Raw genomic sequence first — 12,714 nt, 5'->3', positions numbered from 1 at the left:
AATACATAATCATTTTGGGGGTCCTTGACATGGAAAAGGTGGAGCACCACTGATATAACAACATACTGTTAGGATTTAGAAAAACATTTTAGATGTGTGTTTGGCCCGGGACCCCCCCACCTGAAAATGCTTTGTTCCAGGGACCCCCCCACCTCAAAATGCTTTATTCCAGGGACCCCCCACCTCAAAATGCTTTGTTCCAGTGACCCCCCCCACCTCAAAATTCTTTGTTCCAGGGACCCCCCCACCCCCCCCCCACCCCCCCCCCACCAGAAGCAAAGATTCGAGTTACAAATGCTTAAAAAATATATATATTCAAAGATTTGCAAAAAATGTTTCAAGATTATTCTTTTTTTTATAGCAGATCTAGATCTGCTATTTTTTAAATACCCAAATAAAAAATAAAAAAATGACACAGATGCGTTCCCGAATTGAATGGGTTAACCCATTAAGACCTGGAACTGTGTCATTTTTAGATTTGAGCTAAAAAGCATTATTTTACACTTTGCCGCGCTATGAGCTTGTAGATCTGCTATTTTTGAAAAATCGTGAAAATGTGTGCAAATCTTTGAAATACCGTACATATATTTTTAAAGCGAACATTTGTAACTCAAATCTTTGTTTCTGGGTGTTCCTGGAACAAGATATTTTGATGGGGGTCCGTGGCCAAATACATATCATTTTGGGGGTCCTTGACATGAAAAAGATTGAGCACCACTGATATAGAAAACTGTTGAGATTTAGGAGACATGTAGAATCGGCTTCAGGTCTCAATGGGTTAAGAGAGCTCCTTGTCATTTAAAGACACGGCAGCATTTCTTTTACGAAGGCAGTCTTATTACTCATAATAATAATACTAATATGTGTTATTTATAGTGCACAGTAGTACAGCGCTCTGATGCATGCAGGGTCCTGGTTATTGACGTCAGTCCATGTCTTCTCCTCTTCTCTCCTCTCCAGGATAATGTGCAGTGTATTACCGTTTGTTTGCTTACGTACTGTAGATGTCTTTGCTCTGGGCGGAGATACTGTCGCTGACACTTGGGACCAGTGGTGTAAAGTAACTAAGTACATTTATTCAAGTACTGTACTTCAGTACAATTTTGAGGCACTTTTACCTTACCGGAGTATTTCCGATTGTCTATGCCTTTACTTCTACTTCATTACATCTCAGAGGCAAATATTATACTCTTACTCCACTACAATCATTTGAAAACTTTAGTTACTTGCTAGTTACTTTGCAGATATGAATTATTACATTATAAAACAGACATTAACCACTTTAGCCCTATTTTATACCTTGACTATTTGAAAATAGCAGATCTACAAGCTCGCAACGCGTCGCATTACGACGCGTTGTGAGCTTGTAGATCTGCTATGTTCAAACATTTTAGTATTTTACTTTTGGTACTTTAAATACATTTTGATACCAATACTTTTGCACTTTTACTCAAGTCAATTTTGAATTCCGGACTTTTACTTGTAACAGAGTACTTCTACACTGCAGTATTTATACTTTTACCTAAGTAAAACATTTGAGTGCCTTACCCATTATCCCTAAACTTCTTTGCCATGTTTTACTATTTATAAAAACATTTTCAAATAGTTCAACTAGCCGATCTACATCGACACGTTGTGAGCTTGTAGTTTGGCTATTTCAACTATTTGAAAATGTTTTTATAAATAGTAGAAAATGGCAAAGAAGTTTAGGGATAACGGGTAAGGCACCGGCGAAAATAGGGCCCACTCTCTGTATTTTCCGTCATGCATTGTGCAGGCTATTTGTATACAGTGATGCTGTTATAGGCCTATGCTCTGTTCATCATTGAACAGTGCATGGTCACGACACACTGGAAAACCGGCATTCCTGCCAGCACTGCCTAGTGCCTACAAACCAGCAAGACGTCATACGAAATGTTGTTTAAATAGACACATCTGACACATTGGCATTAGTGTTGCCAGATTCTGCCAGAGAAATAGGCAACCAGGTCTATTAAAACAAGTCCAAAAGAAGCGACTATAGGCCAGCTATATGAAACGGCTATTTGAAAATAGCTGATCTACAAGCTTACGTTGTGAACTTGTAGATCTGCTATTTTACAAAACAATTATGAAATGTGGAATATTTTGGAAACATTTTAACAACACAAATATTAAGGGGACAATTACAAATTAATCTGTGGGCTCCTTCACATGAAGATATTTGAGAACCATTGGTTTGAACGACATTAGGAAACAAGCCCAGATAAGCAACTACACTTTATAAACAAGCCCCAAGAAACCGCAACCCGCCACTACCAATATTTACAAGTGACTTTACAGAAAAAACAACCCCAAAGTCACTTCAAATAAGCAGACCTGGCAACACTGATTGGCATGCGTTCTGACTACTCTGTAGTGCACGTGTGTGTGGGCCCTTCAAGCCTCTCTGTTCATCTCAGTCCATCAACAAGCCTGCCTGGTCTCATGGTCAAGTTGAACTAATATTGAACACCACGCTTCGGATGTCTAACACCGCAACCCAGCCTGGTGGAGTACTTGTACTTAGTTTTAAAGCACCTACCCTGCAGCGCAGTCAGTGATTTGCCTAATCAAGGTCTTGTAAATTATAACTGTACCTCCTTTCAACAGCTATTCTCCTTTGCCTGTCTGTCTGTCTGTCTGTCCGTCTGTCTCTTTATTTAATTTGGCTGCCCACCCCCCAGACGTGTGTCCGTGCCCACAGCCCACGCCAAGCAGCTGGTCTGTGTTGTCAGTGCCCTGTTGGATAAAATAGATTATCATGTGAACCAAATCAAGTGCTCCCTCCGCATGTACGTCTCAGCCAATCACAGCCATATGGAGGTTCCCCACTTCCCTGGGAATTATAGCATGTTATGCACAGTGGAAACGGCTGCGATGCACTCGTCCTTGTTTGACTTCAGGCGACACCCCTCCCTCTGTCTCTCTCTCATATCTCTTTCTCTGTCTCTTTGTCTCTCTGTCTCTCTTTCTCTCTGTCTCTCTGTCTCTGTCTCTCTGTCTCTCTTTCTCTGTCTTTCTGTCTCTCGCTCTTTCTGTATCACCATCAAATCATGGTGTCACTAATTCATTATTAGATATGTATTTATTTGTTTTACTCTTTAGGTGAGCCTTTTTTCAACCTCACATGTCCAAAACTGTTACTTTTCAGGATTCAAATTCAAAAATGGCAAAAGTTGCGTATCTACTTGCTCGAATAGCTTGTGGATCTGCTACTTTTGACACCTTTGTGTGACGCTGTAGTATGAAGGGCGTTAATTCACGAAAAAACACAAAAAGTTAGAATATGGAGGTAAGAGGTTTCAGCCCCGACAGCAAAAATAATTATGTTGAAACGGCAGCTTTGCACTCGTCCTTGTTTGACTTCAGGCAAAAGTCTCTCTGTCTCTCTCTCTCCCTCTCCCTCCCTCCCAGAGATTTAGACTCCCAGACTTAAGAATATTTTGTCATCATTGGTTAAGATTTTGTCCACAATTCCATGCTCTATTGATGTTGGTTCCATAGGAGAGATTACAGGCAAAAGTTGATCAACATAACAATGCTTCTATACATTCTCTAATTGTGTAGACTTCTTGTAAATTAAGTAATGCAGATGTTTAACATTAATGTAACTCTCGAGAGCGTAAAATGATTTCATTTTACGCTCTCAAGAGTTAACACATTTAGACCTGGAACCCTATACCTTTCAAGCAGAGAACCCCTTTTGGGGTTGTTGTTACTATATACAGTACAGTATATAGCAAAACAGTTTTGTTGTAATCTTTGAATATTCATTTCAGAAAACTTCAGGATTTTGAAGGCGTTTTTAGAATCGGCCTCAAGTCTAAATGGGTTAAAGATCTGTAAGGGTTCATTTGGTTACCAACTCTCCATCATTTAGCTGGGGACCACCTGGAACCCCCTCAAGGACCACTGGTGGTCCCCGGACCACTGGTGGTCCCCGGACCACTGGTTGAGAACCACTGAAATAAAAAATAAAAAACACAAAAAGTTAGAAGATGGAGATGTTTCTGCCCGACAGCAACGACTGTCAGAAGTGGCTGTTGGGGGCACGGTGGCGCAGTCGGTAGCGCTGTCGCCTCACAGCTAGAAGGTCCTGGGTTCGATTCGGGGACGCTGTGGGTGCTGGGGGCGTGTCTTCTCCTCCGCGTCATCAGCGCCCATACCCTAGGTGGGGTTGGCGAAAGGGCCCACTCTGTGTGGAGTTTGCATGTTCTCCCCGTGTCTCTCAGGGTAGTTGATACCCTCACAAAAACATGTAGTAATCCTGGTCGCTATACTGCCTCCCCCATGACAGCCAGGGCGCCTGATGGAGGGGAAGGGAACTGGTTGGAATAACGTGTTCCTTCCACGCGCTACGTCCAACCAGGGAAACTCCCCCCTGTCAGGTGACAAGAAGGTCAGTTGGCTCTCATGCATTGAAGGAGGCATGAGCTCGGCCCTGGCCTCCCTGGGCTGGTGAGGGGAGTGTAGTGCCCAGGATCACTTAGAAAATTGTCACCGGGTGAAAAATAAGGGTTACAAAATCGTGGGATAAAAAAAGAAAAAGAAGTGGCTGTTGTCGGCATGTTTCAGCTATACCTTTTTTTCATTTTTTCCCCCAAAGAGTAGCCAAGTTTTTCCCACACTTTTCCTACCCAATTTAGTTGTTATGGCAATGAATTCCTCCCCACGCATTTCTCACTGCTGTTGTATGCTCTGTGTGTGTGTGTGTGTGTGTGTGTGTGTGTGTGTGTGTGTGTGTGTGTGTGTGTGTGTGTGTGTGTGGGTGTGTGTGTGCGCGCACGCATTAGAATTATTCCAGTGTTGAGAAAATGTGACCAGCTTTAATATAAACCTCTTTTTATGAAGAGATTTGATCTAGCACTTGTCATAACATATTTCATCTCAACATGTGTAATTACTGTATGTGAGGTGTCAAAAATGACACTTAAGTCAGGCACCTCAGAAGTGTGTGTGTGTGTGTGTGTGTGTGTGTGTGTGTGTGTGTGTGTGTGTGTGTGTGTGTGTGTGTGTGTGTGTGTGTGTGTGTGTGTGTGTGTGTGTGTGTGTGTGTGTGTGTGTGTGTGTGTGTGTGTGTGTGTGTGTGTGTGTGTGTGTGTGTGTGCGCGCGCGTGTGTGAGATGGCGTGAAAGAAAAAGTCCTTGCTTTCTCAGGTACACAGATTGTGTCTCACACGTGCACACACTTGTGTACACAGTCACACACACACACACACACACACACACACACACACACACACACACACACACACACACACACACACACACTCATTTTACCTTGCATATTCTGCCGACATCCGTCTGTCTCTCATCCCTGTGTCCCAATTTCTTCGTCACAATGCGTTTTATTGCCATTAAAGTTGAATATCCCAGAGTGATTATATAATTACAGAGGTTTGTGTGCGTGTGTGTGTGTGTGTGCGTGCGTGCCCCCAACAAACATGCGTATGACTGTGTGCGTGCATGCACACATACAGATGCGTGCATGCTTTTTTTCTCTTTGCACCACTCCCCTTCCCTTTCCTCTCCTCATGTGCCTTTGCCCGCCGAACACACCGGCCCCGTCTTTGAGAAAGCAAGCGGGAGAATGTCTGTTTCTCGTCTCCTCCTCTTCATCTTTTATCCCTCCGTCCTTCCCTCTGCCTGTGTCCTCCATACCTGTCACAGTCAGGCTTCCAGGTGTAAGGAAGTGGGTGAATTTATAACATTTTTGTATTTTTTTTTCCTGAGCCCTTTTCACCACGTGTGTGTGTGCCCCACCACACATGTGTGTGTGCTCCACCTAGAGTTATTCCGATGCCAATACCAGTATAGGAAAAGCTGCCGATATACTGCTTAACCCGGTGGTTCTCAATCTTTTTCATGTCAAGGACCCCCAAATTGACACTTATTAGCCCGCGGACCACCATTTGTAAAGATAAGCCAGGAACCCCCATAAGAGAAGATTTGTACGGCTCTAGCAGTGATTCTCAATCATTGTAATTTAAGGACCCCCAGTTTGACATGCATTAGGCTACGGACCCACATTTAATGGCATTTCTATCTCTGGGACCCCAATTCATAATTTAAAATCAATGTTAATTTAACTCTGAGAGTGTACAAATGGAACCAAATGGACCCAAATGGACCAGTTGGTTTGTACACTCTCAGAGTTACAGACCCATAAGGGCCCATTTGGTTCCTATAAATCATTTAGCTGGGGACCCCCTGGTATCCCCTCAAGTACCCCTGGGGGTCCCCGGACCCCACTTTGAGAACCAATGGCTTAACCCATTCAATCGGGGGAACGCATCTGTGTCATTTTAGATTTCAAGATTTAGATCATTTTGTGCAAATCTTTGAATATATATATTTTTTTAAAGCAAACATTTGTAACTCAAGTCTTTGCTTCTGGGGGTCCTTGGAACAAAATATTTTAAGATGGAGACCAAATACATGTTTAAAAATGTTTTCTAAATCCTAACAGTATGTTGCTATATCAGTGGTGCTCCAACTTGTCTATGTCAATGACCCCCAAAATTATATGTATTTGGCCACGGACCCCCATCTCAATAAAATATGTTGTTCCAGTGTCCCCCAGAAGCACAGATTGGAGTTAAAAAGTGTTCGCTACTATGTTTCGAAATGGGAAAGAATTGCGAACATGCCATTCATGAAATCGACGTCCAAAAATGTTTATGTCCTCACAAGTATAGTAACACAAACCTGTGTGTGTGTGTGTGTGTGTGTGTGTGTGTGTGTGTGTGTGTGTGTGTGTGTGTGTGTGTGTGTGTGTGTGTGTGTGTGTGTGTGTGTGTGTGTGTGTGTGTGTGTGTGTGTGTGTGTGTGTGTGTGTGTGTGTGTGTGTGTGTGTGTGTGTGTGTGTGTGTGTGTGAGAGGGAGAGAGAGAAATAGTCACCTCCAAAATGATTTGTTCCCTTAATGAGGAAAATACGTGTTAAACTGATGTATTCACCCCAACACCTTCACCTTGGTCACATTCTATGGCAGCATGCCAGCTGTGGCATTAGTAGAGTGGGGCTTTACGTGTTGAATTAGTTGCGTTGTGCCATCATGCCTGCTGTGGCAGGAGTTATTGTTGCCGTAGTCGATTAATCGGCCCTCATTTTGGGCTATGAGAGATGTCTGTTAAACATAGACTCTAAAAAAATATGGATGAAGGGAGCCCCCCGTTGGTCTTTGCAGACCCGTTTTGAAGCCACTTTTTCGGCGAATTCAAATCCGTCATCTTTGAACTTCCTGTCCCGAAAAGCAACCGGAAACGACTGATATTGGCTGCAACCGCAGCGAGGGCGGGTCTTCACTCGGTAGAACCCCAAAACATACCCTAATTTATGATTCATTAAAAAAAATAATGGAACCATAATTGACTAAAGCAGATCAGGATAATTGAATCAAGTGTGAAGCAGTGGCGTACCCACTGTAGAGGCAGGACAGGCAGGTCGCCTGCCCAACTAAGATCTCGCCTCCCCTAGAAAACCCCAATAACCCGAAAATGTGTAGCGTTTGTAGCGTACTTAATCTCCTCAAAGTCACGCATCCAACACGCTTTGAACTTAGCAGATTGGACCTTCCATTCCAGAGCTAATGGCCAAAACGTCTTGAAAACGGCCTCTTTCGCTGGTTTTCGATTGAGTTGAAATTTCTTAAAATCTCGCCTGCCTTAAATGTAATTCCTGGGGACGCCACTGGTGTGAAGTCCGGCCAAAACCCTGTTCACTTTTATTGAGAGTAAATCTTTCTGGAGCCTGCAGGATGTGAAATAGCGAGCATCTGCTGATCCATTCATGGGAACTGCATGCTGACAATGGGTGCGTTCGGAAATGCGCACCGGGAACACACTGGTATTAGTTTGTATTGGCCAGTGCGCTCAGTGCTATACATCCGAATGCACCCAAGGACTTCCTATTTAACCTCAAGTCCAGCAGAGCTTGCTTCCCGTCTGATGTTAAACAATGTATTGCTTGTTTTTGAAGTAAGAATGAATGAACTGGGTAAAGAAATAAACGTTCTGATCCATCATGCGGATATAGTGGCTTTCCAGTCACAGTGCCCTGCATTCCAGCAATGTTTTTGTTTGTTTGGTTGTTTGTTAATTTTTTATACCTCAGCAACATACCGTTTATAAGGACTTATATCCACTTATGCTTTATTATCCTATTATTTAGTCCTGATGTGATGTCGCTGGATCATGAATCCAACGTTTAAGAAGACTTTTGGGAATGAGGCCCATTGTCTTCTTTACATACATGTATCTCTCCTTCTCTCTCTGCTCTTTCAAAATGACGGTTATATCTCTGGCATGGAAATCAATCAATCAATCAATCTATAGAACAAACATGGGCAAATTCTCATTCTACTACTCTGCCACCAAAATGTGGAATGCCCTGACACCATCCTTTAAAAATGTGGATCACTGGCTTTCAAAACAGGCCTGAAAATCCATCCACAGTATCAGAAGACCACGAGGGGAGGGAACCAATTTTCCCTAGGAAAGTTGGAGACAGTCACTGCCGAAATGTTTCCCCTTTTCTCTAATAATAGTGTTTTATATGTTGATGACATGTATTGTTGTGTTATTTGTATGCTATGTTGATGAATTGAATACATAGGACCACAATGGAAACAAGTCCCCAGGACTTTTTTGTGTTATCCTTTTAGCTTTAATGTCTGACTGTACCACGTGCTGTTTACATTACTGACTAATGAAGTATTCAATCAATCAGTCAAGGTGTTAGCAGGAGAAGTTACAGGCAGGGTTTGCACTCCCAGGTTGTCTTGCAGTTCATTTCTGCTGATTGTTCCTATGTGGACTAGTGTGTGTGCGTGTGTGTGTGTGTGTGTGTGTGTGTGTGTGTGTGTGTGCGTGTGTGTGTGTGTGCGTGCGTTCGCGTGCGCGTGAGAGAGAGATGGTTGTTGATTAACGGATCTATTGTCTGCTTTTGTCCCCAGGACCCAGATTAACTTCACCGTGGCGATTGATTTCACAGCTTCCAATGGTGAGATGCTTTGGGACAATACACACGCACGCACGCACGCACGCACGCACGCACGCACGCACGCACGCACGCACGCACGCACGCACGCACGCACGCACGCACGCACGCACGCACGCACGCACGCACGCACGCACGCACGCACACACACACACACACACACACACACACACACACACACACACACACACACACACACACACACACAAAAAGTAATGGCAGAATAGAACTGCAGACACACCATATAATAGGCAAAAATTGTAAGAATTGTTGACAGCATTCTGCACTCTGTCAGTGATAAAGATAGCAGCATCCTCTGTATGGCAATTACCTAAACACACACACACACACACACACACACACACACACACACACACACACACACACACACACACACACACACCCTAATACACACATGCTTCTGTTAACTCTAAACACAATGTATTCAAACGTATGCAGATGTGTTCCTAAATGGACCCCCTTCATCATCCATGGCAGCTCACATCTAATGCAGTAAACTGCAATGATGGCAGCGATTAGGGGCTGTGACTTCCCCTGGGTTATATGCATCTGCAGTATGCGTGGCCCTGGCATCATGGAGAGACAATGTCACACATCCCATTAAGCCAAACATATTGTTTTTTTAATCCCATGAGCTTTAAGTGGCAGCGGGCTTGAACTCGACAGGGTGCGGTACTCACATTAGTGGTAGAGATGTACCGATTCCAGTTTCTCCTTCCCGATACCGATCTCCATAACTTGCATATCGGTCGATACCGAGTACCGATCCTTGTAAAATGATAATATAAATTGTATAGTAAGAATATAAAACAGCAGCAAATTACATTGTATCGGAATGGCATACCGATACCTGCATTTTAGGCAGTTTATCGGCAGCTTTTCCGATACTGATATCGGAACAACTCCAATTAGTGGGTAGCTGGGTACACAGCAAGGCTATTATAGTTTGGTATTTTTCATCAGATTATATTTTGTACTTGCTCGGTTGGCATTGTGAAATTTGTATTATATTTTTTATTTGAATTCAGTTTTGATTAGCTTTTAAAGCATGTTTGCTAGTTTGGTTAAGTTTTCTTTTTTTAAGGCTTAGTTTCAGTTTAGTTTTTAGTAGTGTTAGTGTTCGTTTCGCATCGGGTCGCAATGTGCCATGTTGTGAGCTTATGCTATTTTCACTATTTCTGAAGATTTTGACAATGAAAACAACAGGGCTTAAAAACTAGCATAGCTAAACATGTTGTAATATAGAATTCATATCCACCCACCCAAAATATTAGTCTTATGTATGAAATATTGACAAAGACTAAAACAAAATACATTTTCTATGTACAAATACATTTCTGTATGATTTTAGTTTTAATTCGTTTCGTGAACAATGCAGTTTCAGTTAGTTATTGTTTTCATTTTGAACTAAAACCTAAACTAAAATATTTTATTTTAATTTTTAAGCTCACAACGCGCTTTGAGCTTGTAGATCAGTTATTTTCTAAGTATAAATCAGCGTTTGCGACGGCCATCAAGGCCCACCAAAATACATTTTGAATCGACCAAATCAACTGTAGATTTAGTCGACAAAAAAAAGTAGACTAAAACATTTCAGATGACTAAAATATGACTAAAAGGAATTTTATTCAAAAGACTATGACTAAAACTAAATCAAAATGTGCTGTCAAAATTAACACAGCTTGAGCTATAGCTGCATCACATATTTATTTCTTGCGTGTGAGAGAGAAGTTGACCCTTGTTGACCCTTGTGTGTGTCCAGGTAACCCGGCCCAGCCCACGTCGCTCCATTACATGAGTCCGTACCAGCTGAACGCCTACGCCATGGCGCTGAAGGCGGTGGGCGAGATCATCCAGGACTACGACAGTGACAAGATGTTCCCCGCGCTGGGGTTCGGCGCCAAGCTGCCTCCTGACGGCCGAGTCTCCCATGAGTTTGCATTGGTGAGAGAGAAAATAATATATTCAGCGTTAGTTCTGCCTTTATTCACCCCTTGGAATGGGGTGGGGAGCTCCATATCAAGGGGTTTCGTGTTTACCAGCGTTGCCATGTCTGCTTCTAATAAGCGACTTGTTTCTAAAGTGTAGTTGCTTATTTGGGCTTGCTTCCTAATGTTTTTTAAACCAGTGGTTCCCATTTCTTTCATGTCGAGGACCCCCAGATTAATATGTATTTGTCCACGGACCCCCATCTGAAAATATATTGTGCCAGGGACCCCCATACAAGATTTGAGTTATCAAAATGTTTCACAAATATATATACTGTATACATATATATTTTACTTTTCTTCCCAATGTGTTTTGAAAATAGCAGATCTACAAGCTCACAACGTGCCGCAATGTGACACATTTTTAGCTGGTAGATCTGCTATTTTCAAATAGCCGATGGCAAGTGGTAAAGCTTAGCCTAGTTGTAGGGACGTGCACAGATAGACTCTAGGTGGTGCTACAGCACCTGCCCTTTGCCCTCTTGACCAGAAGTGCCCTTTTGAAAAAAAAGAAAAAAAAGGTTTTTTTTTCCAGTTTACAGCAGGGGTCTTCAACAGGGGGTCCTCAGAGTTACTACAGGGGGTCCGCCAAATCTTTATGTGATATGATTTTTCTTTTTACCATAACCACTCGAAACCTAGCATCCCTTTTCTGAGGAGAACTTTAGCCAAAAATAGCCGATCTACAAGCTCACAACGCCTCACGCTGCGAGGCGTTGTGGGCTTGTAGATCGGCTATTTTTGGCAAAGAGGTATAGGTGTAGAGGGAAAAGAGAGCAGACCATGTCTGTGCACGCCACTGCCTAGTTGCTTCTTTTAGGCTTGTTTTCATAGACCTGGCCACACAACACACTGATTACCTGCATTACACCTGCAGCTTTACTAGGGCGGAAGAGACCAGATATTGAATGAAGCAGCAGAAAAGGGCAATGGTGCCGCCCTGGAGAAGGGCCAGGACTAAGGTCAATTGATAGTCAGTGAGAAAGACAGGGAATTGCAAGAGAGAAAGTAGGTGAATGAAGTGCAGAAAATGGTCTGCCTGGTCTGGGAATTGAACTCACTGTCAGGCATTAGAATCTACAGCAGGGGTGATGCAACTTTGATGATGGAGAGGGCCACTATATTCCCCACACTCACTCCAGAGGGCCACATTGCATATACTGTCGGGCAGACATGTCTTATCTCCGTAATTTAACTTTTTCCGCCATTCTATGTCACACAAAAGTAGCAAAAATAGCCGATCTACAAGCTCAAAACGCGTCGCACCGCGACGCGTTTTGAGCTTGTAGATCTGCTATTTTTGCTATTTTTGAATTGGAATCCTGAAATCTTTTTTGCTATTTTTTTATTAGAATCCTGAAAAGTAACATTTTTATTTAATTTCAAATGTATTTAGATACTTATGTTAACTACCGTAAATTTCGGACCATAAGCCGCGACTTTTTCCCCATTTTTCGACCCTGCGGCTTATATAACGGTGCGGCTTATCTATGGATTTTTATAGCTAACGGCCACTAGGGGACCTCCTAAATCTAGGGATTTTACACCCGCGGCTTATAGTCCAGTGCGGCTTATATATGTACAAATCATTCAATTTAGCTGCTGCGGCTTATATTCAGGTGCGGCTTATAGTGCGAAAATTACGGTATATTAACTTTAATACAAATACAATTGACATAAAAAGAC

The 12,714-nt window shown here is 42.7% G+C and overlaps 1 protein-coding gene across 3 annotated transcripts in view; it reads left to right on the top strand.

Moving 5' to 3' along the window:
- Positions 1–12,714, top strand: part of LOC311039669 (copine-8) — a gene marked incomplete at its 5' end in the record, with an annotated part of 124,824 nt that overhangs the window by 100,079 nt on the left and 12,031 nt on the right. For all 3 annotated transcript variants that reach the window (XM_084049619.1, XM_084049618.1, XM_084049620.1), the window contains 2 exons: positions 8,976–9,022; positions 10,803–10,984. In XM_084049619.1, coding sequence (XP_083905745.1) covers positions 8,976–9,022; positions 10,803–10,984 — 229 coding nt within the window. The remainder of the gene's footprint in view (positions 1–8,975; positions 9,023–10,802; positions 10,985–12,714) is intronic.

The sequence above is a fragment of the Gymnoscopelus microlampas genome (genome assembly GCF_963454915.1).
Source record: "Gymnoscopelus microlampas genome assembly, chromosome: 23".
Lineage (NCBI taxonomy): Eukaryota > Metazoa > Chordata > Actinopteri > Myctophiformes > Myctophidae > Gymnoscopelus > Gymnoscopelus microlampas.
This window is presented reverse-complemented; position numbering and strand designations above follow the sequence as displayed.